Source organism: Dendronephthya gigantea, unplaced genomic scaffold (assembly GCF_004324835.1).
Source record: "Dendronephthya gigantea isolate DGI-Jeju-01 unplaced genomic scaffold, DenGig_1.0 000111F, whole genome shotgun sequence".
NCBI classification, from domain to species: domain Eukaryota; kingdom Metazoa; phylum Cnidaria; class Anthozoa; order Malacalcyonacea; family Nephtheidae; genus Dendronephthya; species Dendronephthya gigantea.
The window spans coordinates 694,703-715,019 of NW_021163121.1; the positions used below are offsets into that span (position 1 = coordinate 694,703).

The 20,317-nt window shown below is 37.6% G+C and overlaps 1 protein-coding gene across 1 annotated transcript in view; it reads right to left on the reverse strand.

The window, feature by feature from the left end:
- Positions 1 to 20,058, reverse strand: part of LOC114535164 (ADP-ribosylation factor-like protein 13B) — a 98,985-nt gene extending 78,927 nt beyond the window's left edge. Inside the window, exons 1-4 of the mRNA XM_028556547.1 lie at positions 20,032 to 20,058; positions 19,459 to 19,592; positions 19,022 to 19,137; positions 18,045 to 18,150 (exon numbers count right to left, since the gene is read on the reverse strand). Coding sequence (XP_028412348.1) covers positions 18,045 to 18,150; positions 19,022 to 19,137; positions 19,459 to 19,592; positions 20,032 to 20,041 — 366 coding nt within the window. The 5' untranslated portion in view covers positions 20,042 to 20,058. The remainder of the gene's footprint in view (positions 1 to 18,044; positions 18,151 to 19,021; positions 19,138 to 19,458; positions 19,593 to 20,031) is intronic.
- Between the last annotated feature and the right edge of the window lie 259 nt (positions 20,059 to 20,317).

Sequence of the window (20,317 nt, forward strand, 5' to 3'; positions counted from 1 at the left end):
GTTGATTTCCCTGAGTGTCCCTACTCTCCCCTGTATTGTGATTGCTTGTTGCGTTAGAGTTTGTAGGAGTTTTAAACTCGATAGTATTTTGCAGTGATTTTTCGCAACAATATTGTTCGTATTTATTCATCTTATAGAGTTCATTTTATCGGCATTTAACGCCGTATTTAAGCTTCTTTGTTGTATGTTGCGAATAGTGTTTTAAAGGGGTTTAACTGGTTGTATACAATAGTACTTTTAGTGATATTTCGCAACATCGCATTATGTTATATTATATTATTGTAAACACTAGAACAGGATTTGCATGCGCACTGCCAACGGCAGTTGTAATTGAGTTTCAACCCAGTAAATATAGATTGCATACGATCCTTTTTTTGTTTTGTTTTATTTCTGATGGATATATTAGCGCCAGATCACATGCAGTATAGACCTCATATAATCACCTGGGCGACTAATTATTTAAAAGAAATAAAATGAAGGATAGAAGACCACCTTAAACCTTCAAACTAACAAGGCGAACTTCAACGCTGCTTAATGAATCTCGTTTTATTTATCATTTTTCCACACCACAATGCACTTAGCCGTTGTTAACTTTTCACAATACAATAATACTAATCCATTCTTGATAATTCTGTACATCTGCGAAGTTTTGCAAAATTATAGTTGTAAATTCTGGTCCTTTTGGACCTTTTGTGCGCGCATAGATTGAAAACCGTCTCTGAGTTTAATTGGACTTATATTTATCCGTGATTAGGCGTGATTGAGTTATTGTTTTTTGAAACAGGGAAATGGGCATTTACCTGTGACTTTGTAACGCTATATCTTTGTGAGAATTTAACATATGGACACAGAAATACCACCATTCGAATCCTTGTATAAAAATGCATCGATCGCGCATAATAAACAAACTACGTTTATGGGCATATTCAAAAATGTATCGACTTCGGGACACAATCGAAATTCTCCGGCAAGATTTACGTTCGATGAAATAAATAAAATTTCAAATGTTCTTTACTCACTTCATTTCTTAATGAAATCAACCTTTAGCTTGTACTAAATGCAGTCGTGGAAAAGGACATTTTACGTTTATTAAACACACTTAATCGCCATTGCAAAACGATAAAAAGATGAACTTAGTATTAGGAAACTCTGCGCCGTCGCAGTGAACGAGCAATAATCCCACAATCATCACATTGAGCAATAGCATGTATACTAAGACATCCGCTGTAGGCGTTGTTTGGTCTCCATGTTTATCGTGAACTTTACACGGGCGCCCTAGATTTTGTCTTCTCGCGCTTCTTAAAAAGCTGTGGTTGAATTCTTTAATAAACAAATTAATAACCAAAATTACAATAAACAATCAAATTAATTACCATTTTCATTAAATTTTAATTTGCATGCGACCCGATAAAATAGATTTGACTTCGTTTAAAATGCAAAAAAAATCGCGCCTTATCTATTAGCTTCGCTCAGACCATATATAACACAACAATAGCATGTGCTTTTTTGGTGTCATAAAGACTTAGTTCAATACCTCAAAGTCCTCTTCCATTTCGTTGGATCTCGGGTAACCGGCGCTTAATTTTTCATTTTGACCAGTAAGTGTGGAAATAACAAATCACCTGAGTTGAGTAGAATCCTCTGATAAAGCTCTTCAAGAAGCCGATTGTCACTTGCTCATCGTTGTTTGTTGGCTTGTCCTTCAGAAGTTGCAAGATCTTTCTCGTTGAGGGTTCCAGTTTTAACTTTAACTCGTATGTGTGTTTCGGTTTCTCGATTATTTCCTTATGCGCTAATTTGATGAAAATGTCCCTGACATTGTTTTATTTGGGACATCGTCTCACGCCGTATGAGGATACAATATACAAAATTTCATCACTGTCACAAGCGACGTCTCCAGATAAACACTGATTTATGGAATCAGCTTCGTCAATTGAGACAAGATGCAACAACTCCCGCATCGACTCATCCTCAGTAACCGACATCTCCCCGTAAAGAACCACTTTCATATAGACGCGGCAAAGATATATTGCTAGGTATTTACATTGAATAAAACCTTTCTAAAGAAATAACGCAATTGAGTCCCACTCTTCTGCATGATAACCATAACGTATCCTCGGAACCCTGCCTTTCATTCCCTTGGTCAGGGCATCATAAAATTTCCTCCAGAACATTGCAATGACATCAGGAACAACCCCTGATACTGCTTCTTTTTCATAAGCACCTTTGTTATCCATAACTTGAAAGACCATGCGTAAGTTTATATCACGTAAACATCTGTTTTCTTTGAATTGTTTGATAACGTCACTCAACACCGTACAGCGGTGAATTGTGATATGAAATGATTCTTTTTGGGTTATCTCTTCGGTCGGGATATGATCTGGTGCTTCGGGGATATATCTGGAGGCCTGATAATATTATGCAAAAAGAATTAGAAAATGCACAATTTTATCATTGCTTCCACCTCGCGATTAAATTTTTAGATACTAAATTTTCATACTGTAGTAACGAGTTGTGATGAACGCCGACATCGATAGTTTCTTCGCCTGGCATTCCGTGTAAAAAAGAATAAGACGAACCAGAATCTAAAAAGGCTGCTAATGTAGCACTGGAAGGCCGATCGAAGGCCTTTTAAAGAATTAGAATCTAGATCTAGAATCCAAAAAGGCTGCTAATATAGCACTGGAAGGCTATATAGTAATAAGAAAAAATGTTGCATTTCACTTGTCAACATAATCAACAGCGCGCTGGTGAACACTAGGAATGTATTTTCATTACTAGAGATGGTTCGCACTATTCACTATGGACCTATGACAATATTTGTGCCGTATTAAAACAATTGCGAAATTCACGAGTATAATTTATATTACTCGAAATTAGTAAAAATTTGCAGTTGTAACTCTTACAGGAAGCTCTACATTCAAAGTACACGTGCAAACAGCGATAGGGAACTTTTAAAATATGTCAATGCAAAACATATAATATGTTTCCTAATAAACATATATGTTTCGAAGTATATTTCCTAATATCACGACTTGCATTTCACTCCACATTTAACACATTACAAAATATATATATATATATATATATATATATATATATATATATATATATATATATATATATATATATATATATACATATATATATATATATATACAGCCGCTGTCATTAATGTTGTCCAAATCAAGTATATCAATATACCTGTCATGTGACTTATTGGTATGCACCAACTCGAGTGTGCTTGCTATGTAAATGTATGAACGCGCATAGCAGATACATTTACATAGCAAGCACACGCGAGTTGGTGCATACCAATAAGTCACATGACAGGTATATTGATATACCTCATTTGGACAACATTAATGACAGCGGCTGTATATATATATATATATATATAATATATTATATATAATATATATATAATAATATTATATATATATATACTTGGCCTCCAAAACGACAGACTCAAAAAGTTTGACCAAAACTTGCATGCATACACGTTTTACAAGTTTCGATGTATCATAATTATGCACCAATGTTCCGGTCCAGGAAACAATAGCACGGAGTTACTCTATTCTGGAAAATACACTGGACGATCAGTGGATCAGGATACATTTCGAACTCCGTAGCTGCAATGTTTTAATGTTGACAAACGAGGGGTATTACCGCCAAGAAGATGGTTTAGCAATGGGAACTCCACCAGCTCCAATGTCGGCTAATGGTTAGGTGAGTAAATTTGATACAGTAATTAAGGATAAAGCTAAGTTATATTTTAGATATATGGATGATATCTTACGTGACATAAAGCGTATGATGTTGATTGCAAACTCGAAAAAATAAACAACTTGCATCCTTCTCTCGAATTTACTTGTCAACGCAAAATTAATGACTCTATTACATTTCTTGACATGCAGATTTGTCGTTCGAGAGGAGAACTTACGTCGACATTGTACACAAAATCGACGGACACTTGTTTAACCATGAACTATCATGAGTTGGTAATTTCAGGTTTAGTGCACAGAATACACCCGGCGTGTAGTATATGGAAGAATTTTCATCAGAGTCTATAGTAAAGGCAAAGATGGTAGTGGAGGATAACCAGTACCCCCCTCTCATCCCATGCCAATTATCGAGAGAACGTTGGCTAAAATTATTAGCAACAACTTGGAGCACCAAGATGTAGAAAAGGAAGATATGTCAGGAGTGAAGTTAGTATTTGTGTAATACAGAAGTCGAATTACGAGAAAATTTGAACAATCTTTCAGAAGATGTGAAGCACCGTGTAAGGTTGTGTCCACTCTGCACAAGCTCAAGTCAGTATTACCGTCGTTGAAAACACCTGTGGAGAAAGCCGTTAAATGCGGAGTTGTGTATAAAATAGAGTGTTCACGATGTAAATCGTGTTATGTCGGGCAAAACAAGTCGTCATTTACTCAACCGTATTAAGGAGCATCGAAATAAGAAAACTCCTGTGAGAAATCACTTTGAATCATGTAATTGCACTCTGACATTGGATGATGTAAGCATATTAGCCAGATCAGTAAGATCAGTCACACTCTTGTAATGACTTTACAAGTGTTGTGGATAAATTCTATCAAACCATCCTTAAATACAAAGGATGAGTATAGAAGCAGCACGCTGGTTATTAAGTTGTAGATTGGCCTACTGTTTATATGTAATGTGTAAATTTCAAAGTATGTATGAACTTGGACAATCGAACAATTAGTCAACAAGTAATTATTCTTAATATTTAATTAGGTTTTTAGGGGGCTGTTTGCATAAGCCCGGTTACCCGAGATTCAACGAAGCGTGAGAGGACTTTGAGGTATTGAAATAAGTCTTTATGACACCAAACAAGCACATGCTATTGTTTAATTTAATTTAATAACTTTGCCAATGTAATAACAATAAATTGAAAAATTAAACGAGACTTACCGTAAGTTGAAGTTTGATTGAGATTCTACGAGTTATTGGTCAGGAACGGAGGAGTCACGTGTTGAGATAGCGCGGGAATGAGAACTTCAGTCTTTAAATTGCGAATGGTCATCCCAACCACTTGAACAATGGGTGAGGTTTATAATCTATATGTTTAGGGAGGGTCCGTGACTCCTCCGTTCCTGACCAATAACTCGTAGAATCTCAATCAAACTTCAACTTTCGGTAAGTCTCGTTTAATTTTTCAATTCTACTTCGTCATTGGTCTACGTCACTACGGAGTCACGTGTTGAGACTTTAAAGCAATGACCATGAGCTCACATGTCAAATAAAATTCCTTTATTTGGAATATTAACACAAAATCAATAAAGCATGTTGTTCAACGTGTTTCTTAATCTATAAGTTTCCCTTTGTGGCTTTTAACAATGTCTCTCCGTAGTTTCCACCAGCTTCCTTATTAATTGGTTTGTCGTAAAACTTTCCAAACGTTGACGTACCAGTCCAGCCTGCGGCATCCATTATTGAAGCAATTGGTACATTTGCCGCTTTTGCAGCCGACGTTGATGCTGCGCGTGTGCTATGCGCCCCAAATACATTTACGTCGATGCCAGACCTTTGCAGCACAGTCTTAAGCCATTTGCTAATTGTGTCCGTAGAAACCGGATTATGCGGTTTCTGATGACTGATTAACAGCTGTGCATGTGTCTGCCTCAAATGCATTGTCCGTTTTATATACTCCTTAAGCACTGTAACAATACATAGTTGTTGGTCATCTTTGTAAGCTAGGAATTCTAAGTGTCCAAAATGTCTGCCAGGCTTTGATGTTTTCAGCAATTCCGATATCATGATTGTGCATTTGTCATCATTGAGTACCATACTGTCGATTTTTATAGCACGTAGGGTTTGGCATCTTTGACCAGAAAGTAATGCGAGCAACATTGTAGTTTTCAACGTCAAGTCTTTTAGGCTCAAGCTGTCGGCTGGTTCTACAGATTTCAGATACTTCAGAACAATGGCAACATCCCAGACTTGTGTGTATCGAGGAAAGGAAGGCCGAGTGTTAAAGACACCTTTGAGATATCTGCCAACTAACGGATGACTTCCAAACGAAACCGAGTTAGTCGGTTGAATAGTGCTGGATAAAGCAGAACGCGCAGTGTTGATGGCACTATAAGACAACCCTTTCTGATATAGTTCGTGTAGAAAATTTATACCAATTGTTACATGGGCCGAAACGGGATTGCTATTTCGTTCACCACAGTACTGTTCCCACTGCCGTAAATAGGATGTGTACTGCTTGGTTGTTCCTTTGCGCCATGATTGATATATGATTTCTGCCGCTCCCTCTGAAAGTCCTTGCTTTTTAAGGGATCCCCAGATAAGTGGCACATCAGCAGTGTCATTTTCTTGTGTAATGGGTGTAACTGGCTTGGTCTGGATGTCAACAACAACGTCTTCTTGGTCCTGGGTAAAATAACAGGATCGTCAATAAGCATGTTTGTCAAACAAGGCCACCACGACTGCGTGGGCCAATGAGGAACCACAACTATTCCCATTGCTATCTCCTCCTTAATTTTTTGTAATACTCTTTGTATTATGCAAAAGGGTGGAAAGGCGTAAAACTCTAATTTCTTCCAAGAGGTATGGAAGGCATTCACAGAGACTGCATGTGGGTCTGGCTTAAATGATATATACACAGGGCACTTTGTGTTTAATCTGGAGGCAAAAAGATCGATTTTTGGTCTCATATCAAATTTTCCAATTGCCTCACTGAATATTACTGGATTTAGAGCCCACTCAAGATCTGAATGAGTTTTCCGAGACTCAAAATCTGCAACCGTGTTATTTCTCCCAGGAATGTGGGCAATTGTAATCCAGATATGATGGAGTATACAAAATTCCCAGATTTGTTTGACTAGGTTATTGATGCCTACAGCATGGCAAGTGCCCATTTGGTTTATACAACACATTGCTGTTGTATTATCTGTTAAAACCTTGATATGCTTCCCACATATACTCGCAGAAAAACTCATCAAAGCCAGTAAGATAGCTTTAGTTTCTAACCAGTTAATATGCTTAGCAGATTCCTCAGGGTTCCACGCTCCCCCTGTTGCTATGTTGTTAAAGGAGCAACCCCAACCAGTGTTGGATGCATCAGTGGTTAAAGTTAGCTCAGGGACCCCATGTGTAATAACATTATAAGCATTGTCAATGGAATCCAACCACCACGCTATATCATCTCTGGCTTCAGCATTAAGTGTTATTAACTGGTCAAAATTCCCTTTTGCCTGTTTTAGTGCATGTGTTTTATGCATATCAAGCCCTCTGTAATGTAAACGGCCAAACATTGAGCCAGGAAAGCTAGCTGTAATATGCCCCAGGATCTTAGCAATATGGCGTATAGAAATTGACTTAGAGGCAAGCAAGTCTTGACACATCTTCTTAAACTTGCTCTTTTTTTCTGGAGTAAGTGTTATGGTCATGTCCACTGAATTTAATTCAAACCCCAAAAATACCATCTTTTGGCAAGGGTGTAAAGCAGACTTATTTGGATGAGGCACCAAACCCACCTTATCTAATATTGCAACAGTGTCAATGATGTTAGAAACACACTGTTCATAGTTATCCCCTTGTAAGTATGTGTCATCAATAAAACCCACAGACAGATGTCCATGGTCACGAAGGGATGCAAAAATTGGTTTCATTAGTTTGGTAAACTTCCTAGGGCAGAAAGCCAAACCATTGGGGAAGCATGTGTATTTATAAAGCTTCCCTTTCCAACAAAATTTTAAATATTTTTGATGATCTGGGTGCACCTGCACTGAATAATAAGCGTCCTTTAGGTCAATAGAGGACATATAACAGCCTGGTCGCATCATGCGAACAGCTGACCAGATAGTGTCCATTTTAAAATGGTGGTATTTGACAAACTGGTTTAAAGATTTTAAATTAAGGATCATTCTGTGTGATCCATCTTTCTTTTCCCGAATAAACACAGGTGATATAAACTCCCCAGCTTCATGTTTGGATGGTGTTATGACACCTTTACTAAGAAGGGTTAAAACCTCATTGTCAATAATCTGGGTGTCTGTACCTGACATTTTGCATTGTACAGGTAAAGAAGTTTGAAATGGTAGAGTTTCAAACTCTATAAATTGCCCTGAAACTGTTTGCAGGATTTCTGGGTCTGAGGTCAACTCCTGCCAAGCAGGAAGCTGATGTGATATTTGACCGGCATGGAAATTAGTTACCTTAAATTGAAAATATTTAACAAGCATTGGTACCATTGATGCATATTTATTTACCTGCACTTTTTTCAGTTACTCTATAACGGATGTGTTTACTTCGTAGGTGGGGTTTGTTCGTTTCGTCTTTTTTGACGAAAGCTGTTGTAGGGCTTCCTCTGGTTGTTGCCCAGTCGTCGGTACGACTGGGCCCCTCGCCCTAAAAAAGACCCTTGTTTTGATCCATGGTCATGCCCGTGCGAACCGGGCCTAAATGATACCCTTCGTTGGGGATTCTGCGGGTTTGTTGCGGTTCCGATTTTGTTCGACGCTCGTATTCTCGTCAATTCCGATTGTAAATCGTCACCGAACAAGAACCGTGTCATTGGCACATCGGGGGAGCAAAGCCCCGCATAATCTTTGTGAAGAAACGGTTTTATGTTGTCCCGTCGCATTTGTGCTAAAGCGAAACTCATATGCCCCATTAGAGCGATGGCGTCAGCATTCACCTTGACAAGATCATCAATAGGTAGTTTTGCGTTGTCCGATCGCGACTTCAGAAGCCGCTCGGTGGACTTTAAAGTGATATAAGCAACTTTGCAAAGGTTCCCTTGCAGCTGGGCGAGCTTAAGGTCGTTCCCTCTGGGTCCAGACGTGATCTTCGACCATATTTCAGGGTTGACCCGTGGAACTATGACCTGATCACAGTTAATTGGACGGGAGAACTTGTCTCGCTTTTCTTTCAGCTTATCGTCACTCAGTTTGTTGTGCCATCGCTTGTTTGCGATTTCAGCGAGCTTTTCTGGTACCGGATCATCGGTGCGCTCCGTATCATCCAGAGCATCTGCTATTTCATTTAGCAGGGTATCGTCAACTGAGCCCCCAACGTCGGCGCCATTTTGCGCCTCGTTGTGTTCATTTGTTAACAGAATATCAACGTCGCTTCCCCCGTCGGATTCACGGTCTGGTTCAGACCGAACATGTGAATCTGCGGCTAGTTTAGCCTGATTAGTCAATCCTGCTATAGGGGTTGCGGCTAGTTTAGCCTTTTTTGACTGTGGCGCTTCTTCATCCACAGATGTGCTTGGCCCGTTGAGCCTTTTGATCGAATCGTTCATGGCACACATATTGGCGTTTATGTTCGCTAGCATTGCCATGAATGCGGCATTTCCCGATGGTATTTCATTACTTATTTCCTCTACTTCAGACAGCAGTGCATCTTCAGTATTAATTTCGTCGTTTTCGTCCATATTTCGCACAATTTCTTTGACAACAATTTGTTGTCAGACATATACTCTCAAATCCAACGCAACTGAAGTTCTCATTCCCGCGCTATCTCAACACGTGACTCCGTAGTGACGTAGACCAATGACGAAGTAGAATTGACACGGGAGCCGCAACAGCTAGTTGCCAATTACCGCGGACCGAATAATTACTTAACATAACAACAAAGCACAACATAACAAACATATAACAAAGAAACAAAGGTAATATAACACCAGACCAAGAGGGGAATAAGATCGAGTAAATATGAAAACTGATCACCTCGATCAGTCAATTTATAAAACTGAATAAAATAGAAATTCACGTCGAATATATATACAGGTTAATAGACCTTATCAACTCTCATTCTCGTATTATCTAACTCGTATTATTGTTGTGGTGATTATACGACTGCCGGGATCATGTTATCTGCTCATTTCAATAACTCAAAATCATCTCACGCTTCGTTGAATCTCGGGTAACCGGGCTCATGTAAACAGCCCCTTAGTTAGGTTACTATGGTAATCAGTCTTAGAATATTTAAATGCATGGTTTGCCGTTTGTACGCTAGTTATTTTAGACCTGAAGATGGTACTTTGATACAGAAATATATTGTCAATTTTTATAGTTATTGGCTTATTTTTAAAAGTTTAATAAACTAGCTTTATTTATACTGGATAGCTCTATTGATCAGTTCTAGACTGGTCTTCTTAGAGATCCAGTAAAGATCATCTCTTATTGATCCAGTGTTACTGCAGGAGGAGAGCTTAACTAAACTAACTTTATTTATACTGGATAGCTCTATCAGTTCTAAACTGTTCTTCCTAGAGGTCGAGTGAGGAACATCTCTTTTTGATCCAGCGTCACTACAGGTGAAAACCTAAACTAAATTAGGATCATCACAAAGGATCATCACTTTTTGATCCAGTGTTAAAACCCACACTCAAAGTATTTTCAAACTTATACTGTTGTTTAGCGTAGCCGCAATTTTCCCTTTCCTAAACGATCGTGCCAACAAGAACGGCGGGTTTTCTTTCTCTTCAAGATGGTGGACTAAAAGTGCTTTCCTGTTTTACTTTGGCCAATTTCATAATTTCAAGTCTAATAAAATGCATTCAGCTTCATGTTACTATGCTGAACCTCCACGGAGAGTGGTTAAAAAAGCGAATGAATATGATGAAATTGCTTCCCGTCTCAGCAGCAAGTTTTTCGTCATTTAGTCATTTTAATTCAAGAAAGAGCGAGCATAAAGCGAACCCAAAGCAAATACGCGGAATTGTTTTTAAATTCCGCCAAATTAACATAGTTGATATGTAGGCGCGCATAAACTATTGCCATTCGAGCCCTGCGATCGTTTGGAAGCACTCATATTACTGGGAAATGCGCATGCTCAACGCCTGGCACTATCAAATTTCTTTTGTTTTAGCGTTTACGTGTGGACGGGCAAAAACGATTCAAAATACGCTTCGTGTTGACGAAAAAATCTCCGTTTTTAAAAATATCCGGAAACGTGTGGACAGGGTCTTAATAGAATTCCAGACCATCAACGATGTTTCTTTAAAGTTAAAGATGGAAAAACAGACGAAGGGATTTTTAATTCAAAACACTATAGATACCATCACTACACTAGAAATTGGTTCACTAAAAGTTAGGGTTTTTGGAGTTAACAATTGGCAGATCCGTTGGAGGGGGGTGGGGGTTAGGGGTGGCTGTTGATCTTTCCTAGCCTAAGTTCCTACGTTGAATTTTAGTTTCTGTCAGAGTCATACAGGCCTAAAAATGTTTTTGGTGGGTGGAAGCAAGAGGACATGATTTTGATGAAGTCACGAGTGCAAATTTTATCACTGATTTTAATAAAAGTTGTCCAACTTCAAGATTTAAATATTTGTCCCCCAACCTTGTATACTTATGCTTTCAGACACAAGCCTGCTCTGTTAAAAATAATAAAACACTACTGAACTGCAAAATGGATAGGTAAAAATTAAGTAGGAGTTTAATACAACTGACCCTAGATAAATTTTAATTGTTTTAACTAATAACATTTGCAATTGCCTGCAGATTCAATTGTTCTGGTTAAGAAAAAAATATTGTAATGGGAATATAAATTAAAAATGTCAACTACATGTACAAATACTGTGCAGTCAGTGCCTGGGATGTTGCTGTTTCTTGTGTCTTTGCATGCGGCTTTTTGTGCTGAATCCTGAGTGACATATTTCGTATTCTAGCTTTATACCTGCCTGCAATACTTGATGCCTCTTTAGTTTGCGCTTGTTGGCAAAACACTTGTCAAAGTCATCACACTTGTATGCTTGTGTATGCACCAAACTGATATGGCTGTTAAGTAAATGCAAATTTTGGAAGGACCACAGTCTTCACTGGACGGCAACCCTTCTTGTGCAACCGAAAATCCTTTTCATGGCTAAATTGTCGGTTGCAATTAGGATAGTTTTTGTTTTTCCTCCAATAGTCCCATATCTCAATCCTCACGTTTCTTTCGGGCTTCCCGCCTCCAATCCTGTGAATGATAAAATAATATTGCGTGATTAATGTTAAGGTACATTGTATGTAAATTGGATTTTTTTATCCTTTGGTAACTGCCATACTTAAATCTTTGTCAGTATTTAAGCAGGATATAATTTTAAAAGCAGTATATATTGGGATAATATTATTAAATATCTGATACTTTGTCTTAGTTTTGCAAGCTAAAATCTTTTCATCACTTACTTTTCTTCTTTCTCTCCCAATGTCTCTCCACAACTTGGAAGCTACTGTGCAAACCTTTCCAATATCAGAGTCCTCGCTGAGCTTGTCCTTAATAGCTGGCATTGTAAAACATTATATAGGTATATTTTTTTGTGAAATTACATCCATTGCTAAAGTAAAGTATCATATTTGATAGTAGTCTAAGGTTAAGGACAACATCATTGCTAGAAATGATTCGTGTTATGACCCAAAGTCTTTCTAATTCTAACAGACCAAATGAAGACTATAAGGTGAGTGTGGTTATACTGTGGTGGTTTATACTCTATTAATATATGCATATTTATAATACGAGGTATGTTCGTTTGTTATTTAAATTAACCTTATCATTTATGCATAATTTCGCTGCCTGAAGCATAATTTTACATTGATCTATAATGTATGAATAAAATCAACTATCTATGACTAACCGCAACTTTTTGATAGAAAATATTTCAGCCACTTGGCTTTTTTATTCATTTTTCTCTGCTGCCTTTTATTTGAATACGCACAAATTGTGAGTGTTGTCTTTGGAGTGGATACTTAGGGAAACAAGGGGATATGATGTTGGCATCCACTGTTCATGTTGGCAACGACCGTTTACGAAAGGGAAAATTGTAGCGGAGCCCTGATTGGCTCTAATTTTCTGCCATTGCCAGGAAAACCGTTTAATGGGGTCGATTAACAGTTTGATTACGTTTCGCTTTCTTCTTCTTTTTTTGTTTCTTCTTAGTTACTGCTTCGTTTTCACTCTCGTTTAGTTGATGAATATTTTCTGACAGAGGTTCTTCGATTATATCTTCGGTATTCCGTTGATTAACCTGATTACAAGAGATATTATTAGTTTAGAACTGATAGAGCTATCCAATATAACTAAAGTTAGTTTAGTTAAAGCACAACTCACCACGTTTTGTGACTCAGGTTGTTCCACGTTTCCGTCAACATTTTCCACATTCTCTTCCTCAAAATCTATATTTTTTGTTCCATTTCCCTTCGTTTTCGAGACATCCTTTACCCTTGGTAACACCTTAACAACAAGTCGTTTTCAAAAGTGTTACTTTTTTGGTAACCGACGAGTGCTCGAAATCGTATTTCAAGAAAAAATCTTCAATTTTCGGAATTATTGTAAAAATTAAACTTACATTTCCAAAAACAACGTCTTCGTCATCGGAATCGACAGTCTCTTTATTTTTAGCGGCTTCCTTTTCTCGTTCGGCGCATTCTCTGAAATATGAAATGAAAGCGTGAAATAGCCGAAGGACAACAGAATATATAGGCAGGGTAGTTATGGTCATAGATATACAAGAAAGAGTGGAAAGATTATGTAAAATCGGTATGATGTAGAGACATATGTACACAATTTGAGTGCGCGGGGATGGATATTTGGATACAACTAAAGGTATAGAGATCGATATATTTGGATACAACTAAAGGTGTAGAGATGGATATATTTGGATGCAACTAAAGTGTGGGGATGGATATTTGGATACAACTATATGTCGCTGAATTTCTGAAGCATTTCAAGGGATCTTTGACAAGGACTATCAACAGCATAGCATTCGCAAGAGCCCCAAAGGAACACACGACGAATATTGGCAGGTATCTTATATCAGTTTCCTCTGAGAGAGCCGGCATATTGCACGCGCGATAGAGCCACTTCGATGAAATTAAACCAGATATGACAATATTTTGGATATATACATATACATATCATTATTATTTCAAATCGTGCAGCTTTTTCTAGTCCATAAACACAGTTTAATAATTGAGCGGTGTTTTTTTATCAATAAGCCCGAGTTTCATGCAATTTCCTGAATGCATTATATAAATATGTATTGAATTGAAATTTGTTTATTAAAAACACTTATAGTGACGCATCGGAAATGACGCGCGATATATTCGACTCATATTGAATTTGACACTGTTAGAATAAAAATGAATATCGCTTGAAATATATATGTATATGGGTCAATAATAATAATATGATTTAATAATTCAACACTTATATAGCCCTATTTACAATGACAGATCAATAGCGCTTAAAACGTTATGTTCAATAAGAAATCTTACAACAGTATATGCAAGATAAATTACAAATGTAAGATAAGAACAGAGTGTAGGTCTATACATTACTTCTATATTCACTTCACTTCACTTCACTTTACTTTACTTTAGTGTTAGTGTGTATTTTAAGGCGGTAATGCCGAGTATAGGTGAGCTAGGGTAATCATTTACGAGAGTATTTTCTATTTTCTATATTTTCTTGATTATATAAAAAGTAAAACGACAGTATTCATTCAACTATGTACAGCGTACGAGGAACGAACATGTTCATATATTCATGACGTTAACAGGCCTGTAAAAACCATAGCCGGCCCCAAATTGCGCGAGAAATGTTTCGGTAATTTGTCAATATAAAGCCGGTTTTATTGGAGCAATTTGTTCCAGATGGTTGCAGTTGAATGCTCTGAAACAAAAGTAAAATGTCGCTTCGCAGGAATAATATCGCAGAATAACGTAAGCGGACGCGAATGTGGGTTAATTGTAGTGGAGCGAAACCTACAGAAAAACAACCTGTAGTCCTGTAAGAGATGCGTCTGGGAAATGCATCAAAAGCATCCTGTTTTGTTATTATAAATATAGGTTAAAATCATTGTTGTAAGTTAGTTATGTATTAAGCCGCGTTTACACTACGTGCTTTGACCTGGCCTGGACCAGGCCTAGATGTGAACGTTGTTTATCCAGCCTATACCAAGCCTGGACCTGGACTAGGCCACAAAATCTAGGACAACACAATGAGCAGAAAGTAGCCTGGACCTGACCTAGGGCAAGATTTTGGTAATGTGAACAGGCTTTACCTAGTCCTGACCAATTTTTAACTTGATATAGTGTGATTTGTATTGGATTCATATAGTAGTACCCCTTTTCGGGGTATTCTGGGTCTTTTTCTAAGTATTTTGTCATCTACTTTGACTATCCGATATCATCACCAAGGCGCACATATTACCTAGACTTGTCTTAGACCTGGTCCAGGTCAGGTCTAGGTCTGAAGTGTAAACGCGGGTTTAGAGCGTGAATTGTTGTAAAGAGTTGATTTCTGAATAAATGTAAAATCATACACAATCACAGAGTGTGCAATTTTGGACAAGCGTAGCGGAAAATCAGACTTGTTCGGAGATTTTCAACATCCCCCACCTAACGATTTCCGCAGTGCGCTGTCGTTAAGCCTCTTACAGACGAGCAAGTTTTCTATGACAATGTTGGATGTACAGTTGGGTGTACGAACAATTAAAACTTGTCACAAAAACTTGCTCGTCTGTAAGAGGCTTAAGTCGCCTACGGTAGTTAGTGAAACTATTTTCAGTTTTGGATTTAACCACCAATTAACTACCCTAGGCAGAGAATTGTGGTGTAAAGGTCGGCGCACACTAGAGCCATGTGCCAATTGCTATCGTGTGCGGGCGACTTTTCCGGCGACTTTGGTCATTCGTGTCACTTACGGCAAATAACCGGCATGTTTGATGATTTTTGCCTCGTGTGCCGAAATCTTTCCGTGTGCGACTAAATGAAAGCTATCTGCTTACGGATTGTCTTAACAGCGTATGCGTACTATATGACCTCAGCCACCAACTCATTTTGCAGTTTGCACCGACATCTTGAATGCTTATTTTCCTATACTACGCATGCGCTGCTAAGACAATTCGTAAGCAGATAGCTTTTATTTTAAAATAGCCGCACACGGAAGGATTTCGGCACGCAAGTCAAAAATTATCAAACATGTTAGATAATTGCCGTAAGTGTTCCGAATGACCAAAGTCGCACGCATACGAGGGAAACTGGCTTGCACGCCAATGGCCACGAATGATTTTTTGCTAAGCACATAGCTCTAGCGTGCGTCGACCTTAAGGTCTACCGTTTAACCATTTACAGTGGCGTATCCAGCCTGACGATTTTGTCCCGCTATCCAAATTTCAAGTTTTTATATTCATATATATTTCACATTTATATATCATGGTCTGCAGTGTTTTGTTCTACAAATTCTAAAAACAAACCTTTCTTTAGCTGACTGTCAATCTTTCGACCCTCATTCAGTAAAGCTGTACACTGGAACTGAAGAAATTATTTCAGTTAATTCATTTTACAATTGGGATTTGCATATTAAGACAGGGGACAGTTTCATAGAGTTATATTCCAGCATTAATCAATAACAATAAGAGATGATCCTTACTGGACCTCTAAGAAGAACAGTTTAGAACTGATAGAGATATCCAGTATAAATAAAGTTAGTTCACTTTAAGTTTTCTCCTGTAGTAGCACTGGATCAATTCCTTACTTGACCTTTAGGAGGAACAGTTTAGAACTGATAGAGATATCCAGTATAAATAAAGTTAGTTAACTTTAACTTTTCTCCTGTAGTAACACTGGATCAATTCCTTACTGGACCTCTAGGAAGAACAGTTTAGAACTGATAGAGCTATCCAGTATCAATAAAGTTAGTTTAGTTTAAGTTTCCTCTCGAACTAACACTGGATCAATAAGAGATGATCCTTACTGGACCTCTAGGGAGAACAGTTTAAAACTGATAGACCTATCCAGTATAAATAAAGTAAGTTTAGTTTAGGTTTCCTCCTGCAGTGACACTGGATCAATAAGAGATGATCCTTACTGGACCTCTAGGAAGAACAGTTTAGAACTGATAGAGCTATCCAGTATAAATAAAGCTCGTTTAATTCAAAATTCATCTTGTAGTAACAACTACTGGATCAATAAGAGATGAACATTAGTGGACCTAGCTCTACTAAAGGCCGGCGCACACTTAGCAAAAAGTCATTCGTGGCCATTGGCGTAAGGCAATTGCTCTGGTGTGCGGGCGACTTTTCCGGCGACTTTGTTCATTCGTGCCACTTACGGCAAATATCTAACATGTTTGATAATTTCTGCCTCGCGTGCCAAAATCTTTCCGTGTGCGGCAAAATAAAAGCTATCTGCTTATGGATTGTCTTAACAGTGCATGCATGCGTAATATACGAAAGTAAACGTCCAAGATAGCGGACAGATTGCAAAAACAAAATTATGGGTGAAAGTGAAGACGAAGAGGTGTTGTTATTTTTGTTGCTGTTGCGTCGGACTAGCCTAGAATTCCGCTTTATTAAACACCGTTGTCCAAGGGCTATTAATTATATCACCTGTTTGAGAAAGCTTACCATAGCTATTTCTGCAATAGCGCATGCCCGTTTCTCTAAAATCTGTAGAATTCACATCGTATAAACACCTGTATTCTGGCCAAAGATCAACCAGTTTTGTCTTTCAATATGGTCTCAGCCACCAAATTCGTTTTGCTTTGTTTGCACCGCTATCTTTGATGTTTACTTTCGTATATTACGCATGCGCTGTTAAGACAATTCATAAGCAGATAGCTTTCAGTTTGCCCACGAGATTCTGTTAACTGTGGTTTGCCGCACACGGAAAGATTTTGGCACACGATGCACTCGGATGCAGAAATTATCAAACATGCTAGATATTTGCCGTAAGTGGCACGAATGACCAAAGTCGCCTGAAAAGTCGCCCGCACATGAGAGCAACTGGCTTACGCCAATGGCCACGAATGATTTTTTGCTAAGCACATAGCTCTAGTGTGCGCCGGCCTTAAGGAAGAACAGTTTAGAACTGACAGAGCTATCCAGTATAAATAAGGTTAGTTTAGTTTAGGTTTCCTTCTGTATAGTAACACTGCATGGGTCAATAAAAGATGTTCCTCACTGGACCTCTAGGAAGAACAGTTTAGAACTGACAGAGCTATCCAGTATAAATAAAGTTAGTTTAGTTTAGGTTTCTGTAATCAATAAGACATGAACAGTAGAATTTAGTTACTTTACTTACAACTTTATAACGACTTTCACATTTCTTTGCCAACTGCTCTAACTCAAATTCCATATCAATATCTTGTTCAGACATTGCTCCATCAATGTCTTGTTTATTTGCAAACCTGTATATTAAAACATAAAGGCATGTTTATATATATTATACTAACTCAGTATCAGATCAGGAATAGATTTACTGAGGGCCGTGGGGCAGGCCATACCTCTTTATCCTAGACTGGAGGGATGAACCTGGAGTGTAAATTTGGGTATTGGGTAATTATTAGGGAATTATGAAAGGCAATTAATTATATAGTATTAAATTATAATTATTTAAGTCATTAACTTAGGAGTTTAGAAACTTTAATCAATGCATGTCTGTGATAGTCCAAGCAGCACCATCTCATTTTCAAAATATTTTCAAACAAACATATAAAAAAAAACTATTAATACAGTAGGTATACTCATATACCCACTGGGGGCTAGCTCTGTGCACACCCCCTGGCCTCACAGGGGATGATCCACACCCCTGACAAAACCACCCCAGGTTTCTGACCGTGTTGGACAATTAAACCACAGTTAATAGAATATACATAATTTGGAGACCACATAGAACTACAATAGAACTCATTAACTATGATGAGGTAGATTCAAGCAAAAAATTGTTCCTTTATCATCACATGTCTGTTATTGTATTTTGCTAAGATAAACCAATAGCAATCTTATAATTAACATATTTTTCAAGTCAAGGTTGATGAGCTTTACAGCAAGACGAATGCCATTGGTAATTTTGGCTAAAATACAATAAACATGTGATGAGAAAGGAACCATTTTTGGCATAAACCTGGAAAATAACATAGTTAATGAGTTGTATTGTGCTTTTATTTAGTCTCTAAACCATGTATTATCTATTAACTGTGAACAAACCAACTATCATACCCAGGTAAGGTAAAAAGGTACAGAATTAAGTCATTCAAAATGGATAACTTCTATACTCACACAACAAAAGGTTTCCCAGAGAGTCTTGAATCTGATAATGCTTCACGTAAAACTGTTCTGGAATCTGCTATTCTCTCACGGTCACTTGCATCAACAACATAAACAACGCCAAATATCTGAAAAAGAACACAATGTCATTTACATTCTTGTATGTTTGCTCCGTGACAGTCGATAAATAATTTAGCTTGTAGGTACACCACGTAAGTATTTAATAATGCAAAGCTTTCGGTCTGTTAACCTTGCACTGATGAAGGCCGAAGTTGATGGACCGAAAGCTTTGGAGTATTAATTAGTACTTATGTGATGTACCTCCAAGCTAAATTACTTACAATGTCATTTACTCAGCAGCTGTTGATCAAATTGAAATGACCTAGAATTGGACAGGGAAGAATACCAAAGCACTAAGAACCTCTGTGCTTGTATATGTGTATATGTACCTCCGCATAATAATCTTTCCATATTCCTCGGATACGAGGTCCACCACCAACATCATAAGCTGTCACTTTAAAATTCAATAACTTGAACTCCGCACTGGAAAACCCGATTGTTGGAACTGTCGACTCTTTGGGTTCTAAAAAAAGCCACAATGAATATATTTCGTTAACAACCATCCCACATTATAGACACAGTAGCAAGCTTATATGTTAAAAAGAGACACTGACAGATAGTTTTGTTAACTCATTAACTGACAGCTAGTATACTCTTCCACTGATGAGTAAAATCATCTGGTATTAGACAACTGAGTAAAATACTAAAGTAGGCCACATCTGGGTGCATTGCAAGCTAATGGGTTAACAAGAGACACTGACAGATAGTTTTGTTAACTCATTAACTGGCAGTACTCTCTCATTGATGAGCAAAATCATCTGACATTAGACAGAGTAAAATACAAATATACTGGCATCAATATCTGCCTATATCTTAAAACATGTCAAACTTTTCATCACAGTATGATTCAAACTCTCATCAGTAAGAAGATATTAATTTCATAAAAAGGCTCTAAATAATACCTCCTTTCATATCATTGATAATAGTTGATTTGCAGCGTTATCAATCCCTAACATGAGAAGTTTGACATCTCTACAAAACAAATATTTTAAAAAATAATAACTGTCACAATTAAATACCACCTAAAACTAGATAGATCGTTGGTAAAGAAGGTAAATCGTATTCAATCGACTTTGATCAGCGAAAGAAAAACATTTTAATTCTCTAAACAAAGCAAAACGAACCAGTTTTGTCTCAAAATTTGTCATAAATCAATTGAAATTTGATTGTTTCATGAAATTATTTTAA